At 60.0% G+C, this 19,147-nt stretch overlaps 6 protein-coding genes and 2 non-coding genes across 8 annotated transcripts; 6 read left to right on the top strand and 2 right to left on the bottom strand.

The window, feature by feature from the left end:
- Window positions 1-1,563: 1,563 nt before the first annotated feature.
- THITE_2117788 (glycosyltransferase family 20 protein) lies at window positions 1,564-3,589 on the top strand. Its single transcript, XM_003654607.1, has 3 exons — window positions 1,564-1,985; window positions 2,059-2,431; window positions 2,493-3,589. Exons 1-3 carry the CDS (start codon window positions 1,679-1,681, stop codon window positions 3,349-3,351), a joined length of 1,539 nt encoding a protein of 512 aa, XP_003654655.1. The 5' UTR covers window positions 1,564-1,678; the 3' UTR covers window positions 3,352-3,589.
- A 724-nt stretch (window positions 3,590-4,313) lies between these two features.
- Window positions 4,314-6,705, top strand: THITE_2117784 (uncharacterized protein). Its single transcript, XM_003654606.1, has 3 exons — window positions 4,314-4,856; window positions 4,954-5,898; window positions 5,969-6,705. The coding sequence occupies exons 1-3, from the start codon at window positions 4,463-4,465 to the stop codon at window positions 6,589-6,591; spliced, it is 1,962 nt and encodes a 653-aa protein (XP_003654654.1). The 5' UTR covers window positions 4,314-4,462; the 3' UTR covers window positions 6,592-6,705.
- A 915-nt stretch (window positions 6,706-7,620) lies between these two features.
- On the top strand, window positions 7,621-11,404 carry THITE_125028 (uncharacterized protein; the record flags this gene model as incomplete). The annotated part of the gene is made up of 4 exons (XM_003654605.1): window positions 7,621-8,118; window positions 8,251-8,851; window positions 8,979-11,232; window positions 11,320-11,404. 4 exons carry the CDS (start codon window positions 7,621-7,623, stop codon window positions 11,402-11,404), a joined length of 3,438 nt encoding a protein of 1,145 aa, XP_003654653.1.
- A 487-nt stretch (window positions 11,405-11,891) lies between these two features.
- THITE_2117781 (uncharacterized protein) lies at window positions 11,892-12,640 on the top strand. The gene is made up of 2 exons (XM_003654604.1): window positions 11,892-12,213; window positions 12,292-12,640. The coding sequence occupies exons 1-2, from the start codon at window positions 12,058-12,060 to the stop codon at window positions 12,370-12,372; spliced, it is 237 nt and encodes a 78-aa protein (XP_003654652.1). The 5' UTR covers window positions 11,892-12,057; the 3' UTR covers window positions 12,373-12,640.
- Window positions 12,489-12,587, top strand: THITE_t99. Its single transcript has one exon. It is a non-coding gene; the product is annotated as a tRNA-His (tRNA).
- Window positions 12,641-12,665: 25 nt separating the features above from the next.
- THITE_t100 lies at window positions 12,666-12,768 on the top strand. The gene has a single exon. It is a non-coding gene; the product is annotated as a tRNA-Met (tRNA).
- A 564-nt stretch (window positions 12,769-13,332) lies between these two features.
- On the bottom strand, window positions 13,333-15,838 carry THITE_2117780 (uncharacterized protein). The gene has a single exon (XM_003654603.1). The coding sequence runs from the start codon at window positions 15,599-15,601 to the stop codon at window positions 13,628-13,630; it is 1,974 nt and encodes a 657-aa protein (XP_003654651.1). The 5' UTR covers window positions 15,602-15,838; the 3' UTR covers window positions 13,333-13,627.
- Window positions 15,839-18,040: 2,202 nt separating this feature from the next.
- Window positions 18,041-18,830, bottom strand: THITE_2170730 (uncharacterized protein). The gene is given in 2 exon segments (XM_003654602.1): window positions 18,041-18,781; window positions 18,799-18,830. 1 exon segment carries the CDS (start codon window positions 18,584-18,586, stop codon window positions 18,239-18,241), a length of 348 nt encoding a protein of 115 aa, XP_003654650.1. The 5' UTR covers window positions 18,587-18,781; window positions 18,799-18,830; the 3' UTR covers window positions 18,041-18,238.
- Window positions 18,831-19,147: the final 317 nt, after the last annotated feature.

Below are 19,147 nucleotides of genomic sequence, written 5' to 3'. Positions count from 1 at the left end.
AAACATTTCCGCTAGTACCAACTAACCGATGTTTGATCGTAGACTTGCTACACTGACAGATTGGGTTGCGGGAGGCATTCTTCCAACTTGTCACTGGGGTTGGTGAGGTCAGCGGGCGTCTGGTACGTTTCGTTTCGGTTGCACTACATTCAATGCAAGCAGGTGGACAAGCTTGTGATCTCGCCCCTTTATTCGCGCGGTGGGTTCAGGGCGGACATAGGACTGTTGTTGAGCTCTCAGTGAAAGCGGCATGAACGTACAGTGAACTTATTCGCAATAAGCCTCATTGTTAAGTTGCCCCTTCATTGAATTCTTCCCGCAGTTCCAATCCGAGAAACAATTGGGTAACCTAGCGTGGTATTGGCATTGGAACGTCACTGTGCATTTTTTCACGTCGCGCGGGGCCACTGGGCGTTTCGGCCCGAGAAACTCATCAGCTCGACCCTTGTGCCTGGTTGATTGGGCTGCGATTTTTGTCCCAGCCGCAGACAACTCACGTTAGTTCCCGTTACTGTGCAGTTACCAATCGGCTAAATCGACGACAGCAGGAACAGATCCAGGCGCTCGCTGACGCGGGGAGCTAGGACGTGGAGCGTGTGAAACAGTAGTTCGTATTCCCGTATACCGACGTCGAGCCTCACAAACAACTGTACTGTACTTCAAGGAGCTGCTCGTTGGCGGAAAGAAGGTCCGAAGAGAACCTCGGCAGTTCTCCTTTCGAAAAACACCTCAACCATCCTCCTCTCAATTCGGTTCGGCGCCATCATGCCTGCCGCCTCGCCTATCCGGAGAAGAACTGCATGATGCGGCATTTCCGTGCCGCTGATGCAAAGCGACTCTGCGTTCTTGCTGCTGTCTCCGTCCGTAACCACCGTATGCTAGGTATCGACTCGGTAGTCCGTACTGTGTACTGTGGCACCGTTCACGCGAAAACGCCACGGGAGGCCAGCAACTTCAGGTAGCACGGAGACCAGCAACGTTACGCAGTAACAATGAGGCAGCAAGATTCCAGTAGACAGGGGAATGTCGCCGGGAATTTATCGTGCCGGTTCTGGCGTGTTACACAGTTCCAGTCGGCGCTTTACTGCGCATGCACAACAGGGGGCCCAAGCAGCAAGGCCCCGCAGCTGGAATCCTTGTTCCTCCATCGAAAAATACGTCGTCTGACGCCCAAACTGAAAGCAAGAGCTTCCATCTCTCCTGGCGGTTCCCGTCGGGCATCCTTCACCCTCATATACTCTTCGTATCCGCCACCTGGGCGGTTCCCAGTGCCGTACTTAATTGTTTGAGTCTCTTTGTTTATTAGGTATTGTTGGCTTCGTAACGCAATTTTCGCTGAATCACGTCTCTCATTGACGTCGTGAATTGCCCCGCCCCGTCCCTGCGCCTGCCCCGCCATCTTCCCCTCCGCTGCGCGCTCCAAAGCTTGGTTCTCGAGGTCCCCCATTCATAACGTCACCACAGCCGAGACCCCCAATGCTCGGCCGCCGCGGAAGGCTCTAGAACACAACGCAACACCACCGATTCTTAGCATTCGATCCTCCGGCGCAGAGTCGCAGAGCAACCATCACCAAAGTAGCGCGGCAGCTTCTGCGATTGCCCACCCCGAAGCAGTGCTCCACCGGCACTGCCTGCGTCACAGTTCCCCGCTGAATCCCGTCGAGTCGCCGCAGCCACGATGCCTGGTGTCATCGAAGATCAGAGCGGTGCCTCGGGCAGGCTACTCCTGATTTCCAATCGCCTGCCCATCACCATCAAGCGCTCCGAGGATGGCCAGTACAGCTTCTCGATGTCCTCGGGCGGTTTGGTTACTGGCCTGAGCGGGCTCTCCAAGGCCACCAGCTTCCAGTGGTACGGCTGGCCCGGCCTGGAGGTCCCGGAGGCCGAGGCGGGGCCCATGCGCCAGCAGCTGAAGGAGAAGTACAATGCGATCCCCGTGTTTGTGGACGACGACCTGGCCGATCGCCACTACAATGGCTTTGCCAGTGCGTCATGCGTCTTTTCTTGCTTCGTCACCGCACCTTTTCCCAGGTCGCTAACCATGAGAGACACCACCAGACTCGATTCTCTGGCCCCTCTTCCACTACCACCCCGGCGAGATCACCTTTGACGAGTCCGCCTGGGCCGCATACCGCGAGGTTAATCGGCTGTTCGCCCGGGAAGTGGTCAAGGATGTGCAGGACGGCGACCTGGTCTGGGTACACGACTATCATCTGATGTTGCTGCCGGAGATGCTGCGCGAAGAGATCGGACAGACCAAGAAGAACGTGAAGATCGGCTTTTTCCTGCACACCCCGTTCCCCAGCAGCGAGATCTACCGCATCCTGCCCGTGCGCGAGAAATTGCTGGGGGGCATCCTGGAGTGCGATCTGATCGGCTTCCACACGTACGACTACGCGAGGCACTTTTTGAGCAGCTGCTCGAGGATACTGTAAGCGCCACCCTCCCCCTTTCCCCCCGGCTGAGCGAGCCTCCGACACTGACGGGCGCAGGTCGGCCTCGACAGCACCAAACGGTGTCGAGTGGAATGGAAGGTTCGTGACGGTCGGCGCCTTCCCGATCGGCATTGATCCCGAGAAGTTCGTCGAGGGCCTCAAGAAGCCGAGCGTGCAGAACCGCATCGCGACGCTCAAGCGCAAGTTCGAGGGCGTCAAGCTGATCGTCGGCGTCGACCGGCTCGACTACATCAAGGGCGTGCCGCAGAAGCTGCACGCGCTCGAGGTGTTCCTCACGGAGCACCCCGAGTGGATCGGCAAGATCGTGCTGGTGCAGGTGGCGGTGCCGAGCCGGCAGGACGTCGAGGAGTACCAGAACCTGCGCGCCGGCGTCAACGAGCTGGTCGGGCGCATCAACGGCAAGTTCGGCACGATCGAGTTCATGCCGATCCACTTCCTGCACCAGTCGGTCAGCTTCGAGGAGCTGACGGCCCTCTACGCCGTGAGCGACGTCTGCCTGGTGAGCTCGACGCGCGACGGCATGAACCTCGTCTCGTACGAGTACATCGCGACGCAGCGCGAGCGCCACGGCGTCATGGTCCTGTCCGAGTTCACGGGCGCCGCGCAGAGTCTTAACGGCAGCCTGATCGTGAACCCGTGGAACACGGAGGAGCTGGCCAACGCCATCCACGACGCCGTCACCATGTCGCCCGAGCAGCGCGAGGCGAACTTCCGCAAGTTGGAGCGCTACGTCTTTAAGTACACGAGCGCCTGGTGGGGGCAGAGCTTCGTGACCGAGCTGACGCGCATCACCGCCGCCGACGACGACGGCAAGGACGGCAACAACCACGCCAACCACTCGGCCAAGCCGGTGCTGCGCGTCGCCGTTGACGGCGCCGCTGAGGCCGCCCACTAAGCAATCCAGGGGGCGCAGGGCGCGCTGTTGCCGTGGGCACGGCCCGGGCGACAAGGGCTTGGGGTAGATCCGAATGCCGTTGATCTTCGCGACCCCTGCGTTTCTTTGGCCGCTTCGGGGAGGTCCTCAAGGGGTGCCCGGAGGAAGAGGCCGGCCTGTGCGAGGACAGGTCAGAGGGTCACTTTGCAAGTGGCAGCGCGAGCGGTTGGTTGGAAAAGGACACAACCCCGCTTGCATGAGGTTACGAAGCCATTTCGGGAGCGTTGTTATTGTTGTGGTTGGTGGCGGTGTCGTTGTGTGTAGCTTGGGGTTTGCTTGTCGCTTGTGGGCTGCTGCCATTTTCACCGCATTGAGGATACAGAGAACTGCATGGTCTGAGTCTGGAGCTGGGGATCATCATCGTGCTTCACCTTGTGCAAACAGTCGGTGTCTCCTCTGGAAACGAATTACCAAGTCTGGCAGGGTCACCGCCCAGCATGTTTCCTTTCCTCCATGGAAAAGCGACGACGTGGAGGCGCAGCAGAGGCCTCATCGCATCCGTCGGGTTCACGATCGACAGACAGTTGGGAAAACGCGTGGCCATGCGGGAGGGCCTGAAGTCGAGGCCAGGAAATGGGGGGCCCCACCAGGCCACGCCAGCGATCCACTCAGCGAGCCAGCTCCTGGACTCAAAAAACGTTAACACACTTCCGCTGGTCGAATCCGAGCAATACGATCGCTTTTGTCGGGGCCGGCCCCACAGGGCTCGCCTAAGTCTCGCTCGGGAACCAATCAGGGGCGCTGTGGAGGAGCACTTTGCAAAAGCTTGTTAGCTTGTTAGGTGGAGCTTGTCCTCGGCAGGGCTGTGCAGAGTGTGATCGCTCGCATGGAACCCTCCCCAAAGCGCTCTGCCTCGTGGGGCGCCTGGCCGCTGGCAGTGGATTCGAGGTTGAGGCAAGTGTCAGACGGAGGAATGCATCAGGACATGTCGTGTATAAGAGCCATGGCTTCTCAATTTGGCGTCAATTCGCATGTAAACACTGGAAGCCAAGAGATCTGACTGTCGACACCCTTTGTGCCTGTCTTTCAGTCCTTATTATTATTGACATCTTCTTGCCCAGAAACACCGGCCATGTATTTGGCGTACAAGTACGCGAAAAAGCGGTACCAGCAGCGCCAGGAGGAGAAGGCGGCAGCGGCCGCGCAAGCAGCTTCAGCAGCGCCAGTACCCTATGCCCAAGGATATGGAGTTCAGTCCGACGTTGTTCGATCAGACCTGAACGCTTCCCCCGACCATGGCACTTCATCCTCGAATGAACCGTTCAACCCTTCGGCCGTCTCAGCCGAACCGAAGACGACAGAGCCCAAGTCCAAGGAGACCGAAACTCCAGAAGAGATCGCCGAGAAGAAGCGGCGCCGCCGATACCGCTTCAAGATCATCCTCGGCCTTTTCCTCCCCTTCACGCTCCAGGCCCTCGACACGACCATCATCGCGTCCGCCCTGAAGTTCATCGCCGACGACTTCCGTCAGTTTTGCCCCCCTCCCACTCCCAGCCTCCCACACTCCTACATGAACCCCTCCGCAGCACCGCCACCCCCTTGCTAACCCTCCACGGAACACAGAGCAACTCAAACAACTCAACTGGATCATCACGGCGTTCAACCTGACCTCGGCGTCGTTCCTGCCCATCTTCACGCAGCTGTCGGACGTGTTCGGGCGGCACGCGGCGCTGCAGGCGGCGCTGGCGGCCATCACGGTGGGCTCGGCGCTGTGCACGGCGGCGCCGACGAGCGCGTTCCCGCTGCTGCTCTTCGGGCGCGCCCTGCAGGGCGTCGGCGCCGCGGGCATCAACATCTCCGTGCGCACCATCCTCGCCGACCGCGTCTCCCTCCGCGAGTTCGCCAAGAACTGGTCCATCTTCGCCTTCGTGTCTGGTATCAGCTTCAGCGTCGGCCCTGTGGCCGGTGGATACCTCACCCAGGTCAGTTGGCGCTGGTGCTTTGGCATCAATCTGCCTGTGGCGGTCGTCGGGATCGTGCTGGTGGTCGTGCTGCTGAGGAAGGAGTTGCTCGGGCCTCTGCCGCTGGAGAGCGTGACGAACCCGGAAGCGGCAGAGGTGGTGCGGCACAGGGATCCGGCGACCAAGACGGGAAGGTTCCTGATGCGGCTCTCGACGCTGGATTTCGGCGGGCAGTTGCTGTTCTTGTGGGGCTTTGGCCTGTTGGTGCTGGCGTTTACGTGGGGCGGGAGCACGTACGCGTGGGACTCGGCCGCGGTGCTGGCGCCGCTGGTGATCGGGGCCGTCCTGGCGGTCGCGTGGTTCGTGTACGAGTGGGCCATGGTCCCCGGCAGGCTGATGGCGAGGGTGTTCCCGCTGCAGAAGGCCATGATGCCCTGGCAGCTGCTGGAGCAGAGGAACGTCGGCCTGCTGTTGGCCGTCAACTTCGCGACGGGCGCATGCATGTTTGCCATCATGTACTTCATGGACCTGTACTTCACGTTGGTCCAAGGCCGCGACGCCAGCTCGGCCGGCTTGTCGCTGCTCTACTTCTTGCCTGGTCTAGGCGGTAAGTTTGACGCCTCCTTCTCTGGATTGCTCGCAGCGCGCAGGGCACTGACTGGCTTCTTTCTCTCCAGTTGGCGTCTACACTGCCATGTTCCTCATGAACGTCTGGCCGCGGCAGACCATCCCCGTCCTGACCCTCGGCTCCATCAGCTTCTCAGTCGGAATGACGGTGATTGCGTGGGCCTGCCACGTCGAGTACTCGAACCTCATCTACGGCATGATGGCGCTCACGGGCTTCGGCGTGGGCGTGAGCATGAATCCCGGCACGCTCCACGCTCTGGCTTACTTCCCCGGCATGACGGCGCCCATCACCTGCTTGTCGTCCTTCACCATGCCGTTCGGCGGCACCATCACCTTGACCATTATGTCGACGGTGTTCAACAACCGCAGCGGCACCAACCATGCGGATCCCAAGACCGGCATCGTCTGGGCCTACGTCGCCGTCATCCCCTTCGTGTGGCTGTCGGTGTTGGCCACGACCTTCATGGGCAACGTGTGGATTGGCAAGGACGGGCACCACCAGGTGATCCACGGCGCCTGGCTCTGGGACACGCTCAGGGGGAAGCGTCTCGAGAAGGTGACGATGGCGAGGATGGAGGATAACAGGTTGGCGGAGGGATACCAGAACGTCGGTCTGAAGGACTTTCCTCGGACCAGACCGGAGGCCGGGGAAGATATCGAGCGGGGAAGATAGGTAAGCGGGAAGGGAAGGGTGCAGCATTGAGGAGACGGAGCGATGCGGCGGTGGACAGGGGTGTTGTTCCCGACCTGTTTGGATTAATTGTTTCGACGGAGTACCTGGCGGGCAAAGCGACGAACACATTGACTTTTGGAGTACGGAAACTTATAGATTGTTGTACAGTACCACCTTACCCACCAAAAGCTTGCGGTGTCAGTGAGGGTACTTGCACGGCAGGAAAATATGCATCTACGGTCGCATGCATCGCGCGATGAGAGATTTTTCTACCGTCATCAAATCTTTATCTCGCCCATCGTCCCCCGTTCTGCACTCGCAAGTGTAGCGGTGTGGTTTCCGTTTGGTGCAAGGGCACGTAAGAATGACCGCGACGGGGTACCGGCCTCGGCCAGTCCAGACTCGCGCCCGGGCCACGTCCAGCAAATAAACGTGGATGTTGAATGCGGATGGCAGCGGCTGACATCGGGGATTGGCCATCGGCTGCTGCGCGTCTTTTTCGTCCTTTGTCTTTCCCGCCAGAAACGGGTAAGAACTGAGGACCGAACGGTGTGAGCGCCGCTTCCCACCCGCATGTCGGTTCCCCGGGCCCAAGCGCCGTTGGTGGCGGTTTTGTAGTTGATGCCCGCACTGCACCCTGCGGCCTACGTTTGCCCCTCCACCTCCGCACGGCGGCGTGATCTGGCTTCTGGCTTGCCTTTGTTCGGGGGTTTGCCCTCCAGAAAACCTGAGTAAATTAATTTCATAATTCTTCCCGCTCGTTTGAACTTTGCTCTCTCTGTCCCTCGGAGTCGCTAGCCAGAAGTCGCTCTCCTCCCGACGCGAGCTCGGGAGGAACCGCGCTTGATAACAGCTTAAAAGCCCACTCACTCATTACTCCCGTATTCCCTACACCCATCCTCATCATCCGTATCACTTCATCGACACCACAAAGCATCAAAAGTTCGTAAACATCTGGGTCGACGAGTGGCCGAGCCAGCCCAGTGGCCTAGCCCGACCCGCGGTTCAACGCACTTCTGCGGTCCTGCAATGGCCGATCCGGAGAAGGCTGAAGCGAGCCATGGCGCGGTGACAAATGCGACAAGTGCGACGGGGCCCGATGCGGCGCCCGTCGGGTCTCGCACGAACATCACATTCAGCGACCAGCGCATCCAGTTTGTCTCGCCAGCGCGGCCGCCCCGGGCTCCGCGGGCTGGCAGCACCGACAATGCAGCGGCGCGCCCAAAGGCCCCGGCGATCCCCCAGGTCCTCACCTCGGAGGAGCAGAGTCGCCGCCAGCGCCAGCAGGAGCACGAGAAGAAGCATGTCGACATCGACGAGCATCTCATGGCGCCCGAGGAGGTGGCGGCCAAGTACAGCACGCGCATCAACCTGGCCAAGCCGGCCGAGTCGCTGGGACTGACGACGCAGCAAGCCGAAGACAAGCTCCGCGAGCACGGCCGGAACGTCCTGACGCCGCCCAAGAAGCGCCACCCATTGCTCAAGTACCTCGACTACTTGACGAGCCTGTTCAATTTGCTGCTGATCGTCGCCGGCATCCTGGAGTACATCCTGCTGGGCATCAACTACGAGGCCAACTTTCCCAACGCAAGTCACGGTCCTCATGCGTGCTTCATTTGATTCAATGAGTGACGCATCGTCGCTAACTCGTCGTGGCAGACCTACCTCGGCGCGATTCTCATCGCGGTCGCCAACATCAATGCCTTCATAGAATTCTACCAGCAGCGCAAGTCGCAGGCCCTGCTCGAGTCCTTCCTCAACATGATCCCGGCCAAGTGCATGTGTCTGCGCGACGGCAAGCTCGCCCAGATCGAGGCCGCCCAGCTCGTGCCCGGCGATGTGGTGTTCGTGCGCATGGGCGACAAAACGCCGGCCGACGTCCTGGTCTTCTGGGCCTCGGACTGCAAGGTTGACAACTCGTCGCTGACGGGCGAGTCGGAGCCGCAGGAGCGCACCAGGGAGAACGACATGCAGAACCCGCTCGAGGCCCACAACGTGCTGTTCAACAGCACGCTGGTCGTCTCCGGCGAGGCCTACGGCATCGTCATCCGCACCGGCGACGCCACCGTGCTCGGTCAGATCGCCCACCTCACGGCCGGCGAGAAGAAGGTCACGTCGCCGCTGACGGTCGAGATCGGCAACTTTGTCAAGATCATCGCCACCATCGCCATCATCACGGCCCTGATCTTCTTCGGCATCTCGTTCCCGGTTAATAACAATAACGTGTCGTTGGCCATCAACTTTGCCATTGGCATCGTGAGTTTGACCTTTCCGATTTGCGCAAAACGTTGGACATGTTGCTAACGGAATGTCTCGCAGTTTGTGGTACGTAACCGGTCACTTCGCTGCACCTTTTGTGCCGTGTTTTGCGTCTGTCTAACACCAAGGCTTCAAGGCTTGGGTGCCCGAGGGTCTGCCGGCCACCGTCACTCTGCTGCTCACCATTGCAGCCAAGCGAATGGCGAAGCAGAATGTCCTCGTCAAGGATCTGCAAGGCGTGGAGACGCTCGGTGCTATCACCATGCTGGCCACTGACAAGACAGGCACTCTGACGCGGAACCAAATGAAGGTGGCCAATATCTGGACATGTGGCGAGCTCTACGAGGCATCGTACGGCGCGCTCCAAGAAAAGAAAGTGGCAAGTCTCGACAAGCCTGGGGTTTCCGAGATATTGCACATCTCCTCGCTCTGCTCGCGCGCCAAGTTCGATCGCACAGACGTCCCCGTTAGCAGCCGGGAAGTGCTGGGCGACGCGACCGAGACCGGGCTCATCCGCTACGCTGCCGACCAGCTCAGCAACTTTGACATCCTGGCCGAAAAGTTCCCCAAGGTCTTCGAGCTGCCCTTCAGCTCGGAAACAAAGTGGCATATGACAATCCACCAGAAAGCCCACAACGACGGTGCGTTGACGCTGTACATCAAGGGCGCGCCGGAGCGAGTCTGGCGTCTGTGCAACCGCGTCCTTGTCGGGCCAGACGGCGCCAGCGAGCCCCTGACGGACCAACACAAGCAGGCGTACGACGAAGTCTATGAGCAGCTGGCCAGCCGCGGCCATCGTGTTCTGGGCTTTGCGCAGCTGCTGCTTCCGGGCGACCAGTACCCCGAGGACTTCGTGTTTGACAAGAAAGAGAAGAACTATCCCCTGGGCGACTTCGTCTTCGTCGGCCTCGCCTCGCTGCAGGATCCGCCCAAGCACGGCGTCCGGGAGGCCATCGGAGCCTGCCGCGCCGCCGGCATCAAGGTCATCATGGTCACGGGAGACCACCCTCTGACCGCCGAAGCCATCGGGCGCAAGATCAACCTGATGCTGGGAGAAACCAAGGCCATGGTGGCGAAGCGGACCAAGCGGCCGCTCGACCAGATCGCCGACAACGAATACAAGGCCGTGGTAATCCACGGCGAGCGGATCGACTCGCTCACGGACGCCGAGTGGGACAGCATCTTCATGAAGGACGAGATCATCTTCGCGCGGACCTCGCCCAAGCACAAGCTCGAGATCGTGCGCCGCGCGCAGAGCATGGGCCACATCGTCGGCGTGACGGGCGACGGCGTCAACGACTCGCCCGCGCTCAAGGCGGCCGACCTCGGCATCGCCATGAACAAGTCCGGCTCCGACGTGTCTAAGGAAGCGGCCTCCATGATCCTGCTCGACGACAACTTCGCCAGCACCGTCCGCGGCATCGCCGAGGGACGCCTCATCTTCACGAACTTGAAGAAGTCCATCAAGTACACCATCAGCCACTCAATGCCCGAGGTCATCCCGAACCTGCTCTACGTCATCGTGCCCATCCCGCTGCCCCTGAGCGCCATTTTGATCCTGGTCATCGACCTCGGCTTCGAGCTGATCGCCGCGCTCTCCTTCGCCTGGGACCCCCCCGAGACCAAGGAAGGGCTCATGCGGCTGCCGCCGCGCAAGCCCGTCACGCCCGAGACGACCGACATCTTCCGCCGCCGGGCCCTGCGCCGTAACCGCGCGCACTTTGACGCCGAGGCCGGTGTCGTCGTCGCGCCCGAGAACCAGACCAAGCTCCAGGCGTTCCTCCACCGGCTCCGCCAGCTCTTCACCAAGGACTACTGGGCCGACAAGTTCGAGCACACGGGCGCGGAGGTGCTCGTCGACGGCTCGCTGCTGTCGTGGGCGTACCTGGAGATCGGCGTGCTGCAGTCGGTCGGCGCGCTGACGGCCTTCTTCCTGGTGCTGCACACGCGGGGCATCTCGATGAGCGACGCGCGCGCGATGCAGCGGGGCGCCGGCCCGCCGACCAACTACTGGACGCGCGACGCGCAGCCGTACAACGGCATCGACGGCCCGGCGCAGGCCGACATCCTGGCCGAGGCGCAGAGCATGTACTACTGGGCCGTCATGACGATGCAGATGTTCAACCTGTTCGCCTGCAAGACCCGCCTGACGCTGCCCTTCGGCCGCTACATGTTCGCCAACCGCAAGACGTTCTACTGCATCCTCGCCGGCGCCTCGCTCGCCACCTTCATCGTCTACACCCCCGGCGTCGAGGTCGTCTTCGGCACCAGCCGCAGCCTGCTGCCGCTGTACTGGCTCGTCCCCATGGCGTTCGGCTGCGTCATCATCGCGTACGCCACGCTGCGCATGCTGATTACGCGCCACACGAATCCGGTCAAGTGGTGAGTATTTCTGTCCTCTCGCCATTGTTTTGGCTGTGAGATCAGGCAAGACATGCTGTGAGCTAACGTCCTTCTTTTTACCTTCAGGAACCCCGAGATCCCGGGCTTGCAGATGTTCCCGACCATCCGGACGGTCCTCAGCAGGTCCAGCAGTCAGCACAGGCCGGCGTGAAGGCTGGGCAAGGCAATGAGCACGGGCATGGGCATGGACATGGACATGGGTTTGCGAGAAGAGTGCTCGGGATGTTCGGGATCTCTCTAGAGCGCAGGCGTTGTGGCTGCTCCTCGAAAAGCAGCCCGCCTACAACTCTGCCGTTTATGATCTACGGGACCACACGTGGGTTTACGTCTTCGATAAAATAAAAAGGGTGACTGAAGCGGAGTGAGTGGGATGAAAATACAGGTAGAAAATGCAAGAAGTCTGCCAACCCGCATGATAAAGACCCCTCGCCGGTTTCATCTGTTCCTCTTCAGGACCAACATTCGCTGAAAGTTGCACTCGATGCAATCATTAGACCGACCCCTGACTTGCTGCCGCTTCGGATGGCGCAAGCAATTCCGTCATGGTGATCCTGTTTCCTTGTGACGTCACCCACCTTGGCTTCGGGGAAGGGTCTAGCTCGTTACACAGTACATACCGTAGGCACTAGGTAGTGTACCATTCACCCAGTTCGCCCTAGACAACCGGGCTCCCATTTCAGTTAGGCATTGCCATCCAACACAAGCAACCGAGATTTCTCCAGGCACCTGCAACTGTCCAGCTGTACAACTGCGACTCGATCGTATCCAATTAGCCACAGTTCCATTTGCAACTCCTCCACGAACATGCCGTCCGAGATCAAAGACAAGAACGCCGAGCCCATCAATGAAGGCGACCACGTCTTTGCCCGGTCGCGCGGCGGACGACACGAGGGCGAGGTCGAGAAGATCGTTACCTCAAAGGAGGAGGCCGAGAAGGAGGGCGTGAAGCATCCGCCCAAGGTATGTACGGGCCAGACACGTCTCCAAACACGCCTCGGTGGCCGGTCAACAGGACGTTATTGACACGCAGCGTGCCAGGTCCTCTTCACCGACCAGCACGGCCACAAAGTCGAGCACAACCCGGGGGTGTTGCAGCATGGGGAATACAAGCAGAAATGAGCGGGACGGGGTGGTAGCGGAGAGTGGATTTGGCACCGCGCAGTGTAGTCATACATCATGGGCATTGTGTGACCGCGGCGGCCGTCACGGACATCGTCAGTCTCGGCGATCGTCAAGGGTAATTAGTCTAGTGGTCAGGACGCTTCGTTGTGGCTCCGAATGATCGCAGCGCGCAACTCTCCGAAGAAACCCCGGTTCGATTCCGGGATTGCCCAGCGTTTTTGCTTTGTCGGGGACCTGTTCGACACGCTATTAGAGACAATTCGTTCAGCCCATCTTCCAATCAGTTGCTTGGGAGCTTAGCTCAGTTGGCTAGAGTGTGGGTCTCATATCACATATGAGTCGGTCTCAGGCCGTCCCATCCCAAGGTCGTGAGTTCGAGCCTCACAGTTCCCAAACTTTTGCGGGTTGCGCAAGCTGCGACCTTTTTTTGCCCCCGGTTTGGTGCTGTTGACAAACGCTGTGTGGACTCGTAACCCGCACCGGTCAGGTAGTGTGTAGCAGGTGCTGCTGGACGTGGTGGCGACGGGGCAGTGTGACCTGGCGGTGAACTACTTTGAGCTGGCGATTGGGAACTCGACGTAGGATATGTATTTGGATGGCAGGCAGGTCGGGAAGTGGGAAGGGCGATCTGGGCTATGTGATGGGCAGGCGCCCACGCCGTCCATTGATCGCCAGACGGCCACGCGGATGACGTTCAACTTGGTGAACATCAAGAGGGGCAGCGCGCTGAAGATTGTCGGCTCCCCGGATGGGCAGAGGCCGGCGCCGGTGGACTCTGTGTCGATTGTGTCAGAGGGGGTGGTCAATTTAAATGGATTAGAAAGATGCAAAACCGGTGCTACTGCAATACTTCGTACTGCATTATGCCAATCTCTAGATGTGTGATCTGCTAGGGCGAGGGGGATGACCTACTCAGGTACTATTGTCTTTCAGTGGTTTGCCGTAGTTCGCGCATTGTGGGATGATGGGTTAAAGAAGATGAGCAAGCACAAGGCTCGAGCTGGTCGAGTTACCTAGAACGGGGAATATATTTGTTGAAAAGGTATAGGACAATTACTAGGACTAAGGGTATTTGTCATTCATCAAAGTCGTCAATCCCACCTCCCGGCCGTCCGGTCCATGCGATGTTGCTGCCGTGATACCTCCGTCTAAAAACAAGCCATCGAGTACCAAGCACCGCGCCCAAGCTGGTCCATGACCAACGTGTGGCACACGGCGTATCGACACAAGCATCGACCAGCCATGCGATGCATTACCCCTCCACAGCCCCAACCTCCCGCTGCCCACCGCGGTCCCACAGCAGCCCGCTGAGCTTCTTCTTCAGGCCCATCCGCTGCCGCAGAGACGGCTTACTCCCTTTCCCCGACGACCCGGCCTCCACATCCGACTGAAAGCCCGGCGAAACCAACGAGACGGGCAACGCACACGGCGGCAGCCCTGAAAGATTCAGCGGCTGCGGCAACGGCCGTGGCTTCCCACCTTGCGCCTGCCCCTGCTGCTGCTGCTGCTGCTGCTGGGGCTGCTGGGGCGGCGATTTCTGCAGCGTATTCCTACCGCCTTTTCCTGGTGCCCCTCCTCCACCCACCACCGACGTCGCCGCCGCTCCCCCGATCTCAACTGGCGACGACCGCACCGTTTCCGAGCTCCGCTGCGGCTGATGACCGCTACGGTAGCCGCTGTCGACCGACTCCCTTGGCCCCGCCGCTACCGGCACGGCGGCACTGGTTGAAGACGGCGCGAGGTTGAGCTGCGACATGTGCGCCAACACGTCCGTCGTGGGACCCCGCGCTACCGCGGCTGGGGGCGGCACGTGCTCGCGCGCGGCAGCCCACTTGCGGCCCTCGGCAACTTGGTCCTCGAAGCGTCGGGACCGGTTGCTGAGAAGCGAGGACGTCTCGTCGTTGAGGCGGGTGGGTGTGATGTCTACATGCCGGAGAGACTGAGTGCGAGGCCTCATGGGGTGGTCAGCGGTGATGTCCGTCTCCGGAGGGGTGGCTGTCGGTGCGGAGTGGGCATCACGCTGGTATTGGGCACCCTGTTTGGGAATCTGGAGGTTGTCCAGACGCGGTCGAGAGCCCGATCTCCTGCCGGGTGGGACGTGGGAAGGGATGGAGGCAGGCTGTGAGGAGATCGATGCGTCTGGTACTTGACGATGAGGCTCCGGTGAGGTCGTGGCTGAGCCCCTCGACTCGGCAGGCTTTGTCGCGAGTGCTGCCCTCGTGACGTCGTCCGTTTCTTCCGGGACCACGTCCTCGTCGATCCGGCGCATTGCTGTGTCTACGCTCCGGTCACGAACAGACCGGGGACCAGGCCTCCGCCCCCGTCGTGTCGACATGCTGAAGGGAAGCTCCGAGTTGTTATCCGGGGAGCTGTCACCGGAGGGTGACACGGTGTTGGGTTGGATGGGCTGGATGGGTTCCACCTGGCCATTCTCGGATTGCCTGAGCAGACCCTCGCTCCGACTTCGATGGACACTGGATCGGCGGTGCATGTCTGGGCTACTCGGCAACCCGACGACGCCAGCTGGAAGCGGCACATCCAGTGCAGGCCTTGTGCCTGCTTGCTGAAGGCCGCTCGTCGATGCATGCGACTCATCCGCCTGCGTCGTAGTGGGCTTGAGGGGCAGCGAGGCCTCGCTGTGCCCGTCCTGGATCGAACGGGCCGGCCGAGGCGGTAGGGCGACGTCGGCTGAGCTCGATCGCCGGTGTAAGTTGCCGTGGGACGCCGTGTGGTTCTGGCTGATCCCGAGCCCGTGCTCCGCCGGCCTCCTCGCCCGGTCTGCGGTTCTGGAACGTGGCGAGAGGGAGCTTGATGATTCCGAGTCTGAGGATTCGGCGGCGAGCCCGCGTCGCGACCTCCGTTGCCGCACCGCTCTCCGCGGAGCCAGTGGCTCGAATTCGCGGGCAGCAGCGCTTCGCCCAGGAGTCCTGCTCCTAGACGCTCCATTGCGACGGCGGGAGGTGCTCCGAGCCCGAGTGTTCTCCTCGTGGTCCAGGGCTGTCGCATTGGCCGGCTCGAGAACGTACTGCTGTACTGCGACGGGACCGTGGAGGGGACAAGATAGGACGTTGGCCGACAGCTTCCGGAGCTGCTCAGCCTGGACCGACGCGTCCAAAGAACAGTACCTCCCTTTCTCCACAGCCCTGTTGCACTTGACCCACTGGATGTAGTAGTGCTGCTCGCCGGCGCCGCAGCCGGTGTACGGTGTGTAGTCGTACGTGCACATTTTGGACGCAACGGCTTGCTCCTGGGTCAGGGTTGGGAAGGCGAAAGAGCCCTTGGTCACCGAGGCTGGCGGTGAGGGTCAGGTTGAGACGCTGTCATGGCATTCTTGGGGGTCAACAGGGATCCTGTCCCCGTGTGTGGCAGGTGAAAGTGGCCCTTAGTTATACCGAAGGCCGGCAGCGAGCCGGTCAAAGTTTAGTGTCATCGCGGCATTCTCGGCCCCAGCGGTGAGTGGGCGTGACCGCAGACTTCACATCACGTTCCCAGCCATTGGCCCAATCGGGGTTGATATCGGCGCTGGTCGTCGTTCGATACTCGCTGGAAAGATCCGCGCTCCAAGTCCCCCCGCACCTGCTCACAGTCTTCGCTGAGACAAAAATAGTATTTTCCGAGCACATCAGCGACGCCATTGGCGCTCCGGCTGCTGCCATGCAGCCCTTGGCAGAGCCGGATTGGCCTGAATTGGGTGCTGGCCCGGCTGCGAGGGCGGGCGACCCCCGGAAATGGCCCAGATTGGCTTGGCGTATGCAGTGCGACAGAGTCGGAACGTGCAGCTCGGCGCTTAACGGTGTGATGGTGAATGAGAAAGCGGTTATTCTTAAAGAGGTCCCGCCAAGACTAATTTCGGAACCTACCGCTTACAAGTATTTACAAATTGCCGCGAGGGAGCGGGGTCGCCACGACTTCGAGCAACATCAACAACGAAGAATTGCAAAGACTCGTAGCAACAACTTTGCGAAACCTCAACCAAATTGAAAAAAAAGAAAACGAAGTTAACCTACACCCTAACCTTGACCCTCACCCTAACCATAACCCTCACCCTAACCAGCAGGGGGCTGGCGCTACCCCCCGCACCCCCGGCGAACTAACCCGTGGCTAACCCGTGGCGATAGTGCAAACCCCTTGGCGGTCTTGGCGGGGTACTGACGCTGTAAAAACATTGCCGACAATTGGCCGAAATTAGTCTTGGCGGGACCTCTTTAAGATCCAGCTGAGAAAGCAGCTCACGGAGTTTTTGGCTGGGAATGGAACAAGATCGCAAAAGAAGTCTTCGTTGTTGGACGAATTGGCAGCAAGGAGAATCGATAGTTTCTCTTGGCCATTAGGGCATGTCAAATTGGTGATCGTTCTTCCAGCCGGCCCGTGGACAAGCCCCGTGGGCTTAATCATATTCACCCATGCGAACGCAAACTGGGTTGAAGGGGCTCCTTCGCGGGTGGTTTTGTGTGTCCTGGGTGGACCAGATGCCAATACACCGATTATGTTGGAAGATGAGCCGAATTTAGAGCAATTTAGAGCACAGACAGCTCGGCGATGAAAACTCGGAGTCTTGGAGATCGCGCAGGATGAGGATGGAAGCATCAAGATTGGCGGAAGCGAGCATGCCGCGGGGAAATCCTGGCGGCTGGATGTGACTTCCGTTTTGGGCACACCCTGCAGGGAGGGCCCCCCACTCCACATGTCTTCTGTCCCGCGTCCCGCATATCGTCAGCTCACGTCCGTCGTCCGGCAGGAAGGATCGACTGAGTCTGCCGGTCACGCACTGCAGGTGCGACGGACGAACCCCATTCTGGAGAAGGGAGAGAGAGCGCCCACTTGCTCAGCACTGCAGTTAATGGGACCCGCTGCAATAAAGTGGCCTTTTCTTTGCGCGGAACATTTCAGTCCTCCAGCATGCTGTCGTGTAGATGCGGCTTCAACAGCGCCATGTGGCACCGGCAATGCGGTGGCACATACCAACTGCTCGGGCTCGAGACGAGAAGGCCTTGTCGCGCGCTTCGGCACTTCTTCGAGAATGGTACCAATGGGAATGTTCTGGCAAGCACTGGTGTGGGTGACACGGTGGTCAAGGGAGGCTGACGTACTAGCTTACTAAATGCGAATGCACACGGAGATAATCCGTATGAGGAAAAGGCACTTCCTCGATGCTTGGTTTCTTCGGGTTGCCGCCGCGGCGTTGCCTCTTCTGGATTCATCGTCTGGCGGCTGTTGGCAGTCCTTTGGTGCCGTCAAAGGCAGTGTGGCTCAAGCCGTGTCAGTTGTCGTTGGCCAGAATTTGATGGTTGGTGCCGCGTCCGTGACCAGGCGGCAAAGAAGAAGGGGGCATCGGAATCTCATGAGCCTTGTCGTGAGCAGTGGGAAGAACGTGACGAGATCGAGCCGTCCTGGGCTTGGAAGCGCTGCGATGTTTGGCGCTGCCCTGCCCATCTCATCCTTCTTCGCAGGGGCTCACTCGCAGCAGCGCTACTGCTCTTCTCAATTGATTACCACCACTCATTGTGCCTGAAGAATGGTTAGGATGACTCTGTCGCTCGCCAACCGAAGGCCACGGATTCAAGCCAACTGTTGGCGCTTGGAAGTCTTCTCAGTGCGGAACGGAGCAAGATGCAGTACCCAGCAAGGGCGCAAGTTGATTCTGCTACATATCTATAATCCGTACGTTGTACATGCATTCGCACAATCGCCAGCCTGCTCCAACTTGTGCTTACGCTCTGCCAGCCAGGACCACCAAAAGTACACATAACGCTGCCTGAGCATGTACAACATGCTCGCAGTCGAAACATCAAATCAAATCATGTACCGTTACTCATGACCACATTACTTGCATTATTGCCTCCGCCAAACCACCCTGCATCGATCACCCACTAACATAATGCCCCTCCTGGCTCCGACTCCTCGACCGTTTCTCCCCAGCCGCCGGCTCATAGACATGCGTCGCCGACGGCCACCTCGGCACGGCACAGTTAACCTTCTCCTCCAGCACGACGGGCCGCGGCGTCGACGACCGATGCCTGCTGCGGCGCCAACTTTGCCAGAAGCGGCCGTGGTGATGACGATGGCGATGCCTGCTGCCGTACGAGGCCGAGCGCGACCTCGAGCGCGACCTCGACCACGGCCGGGCCGGCGGCAGCGGCACGGTGTCGTCGTACCAGCCCTGCCGGCTCGGGTCGGGCGGGCCGCCGCGGTGCTGCGCCCACGCCTCCATGAACAACAAGAGCAGGAGGACGCCGGCGATGATGCCGATCACGATGCCGGCTATGGCACCGCCTGAGAGGTTCAAGTCGCTTGAGTCGTCGGCGGAGTTGACGACGACGGTAACGGTGGCGGTGGGCTGCTGTTGGCGCGGGATGAGTCGCGTCAGGCCCAGGGGGAGAGTTGGGGTTGGCGCCATGGTGTCAAAATGTCCTCCCCGCGTAGGGGACGTTTGAGCTCGAGGTCAGCGGCTGATGGAAGGCCGACGGTGGAGGCAAGGGTGACGGATGTCTTGCCGATCCTGACCCGGTGGTGACGGGAGTGTGGCTGGCTGCACGACTTCGTCAGTTGCTTCCGTCGAAATCTACTCAGGTCCTTTGCGCTGATATGATGCCATATGAGGGATGGCAAACGATGTGTGGCACGAATGGTGCGTAATGCGTAGATTGATTGATTGCGATGATGATGGTCGGATCTCCACCCCTGTGTCTATCTTGTATAAGTACAGTACTATGTCTACGCCACTCTGGGCTATAGGGCTGTAACGGATGCCCCTGCCCTGGTAATGATGCCT

Source organism: Thermothielavioides terrestris, chromosome 3 (assembly GCF_000226115.1).
Source record: "Thermothielavioides terrestris NRRL 8126 chromosome 3, complete sequence".
Lineage (NCBI taxonomy): Eukaryota > Fungi > Ascomycota > Sordariomycetes > Sordariales > Chaetomiaceae > Thermothielavioides > Thermothielavioides terrestris.
The sequence above is the reverse complement of the archived record's forward strand: the minus strand, read 5'-3'. Positions and strand labels throughout refer to the sequence as shown.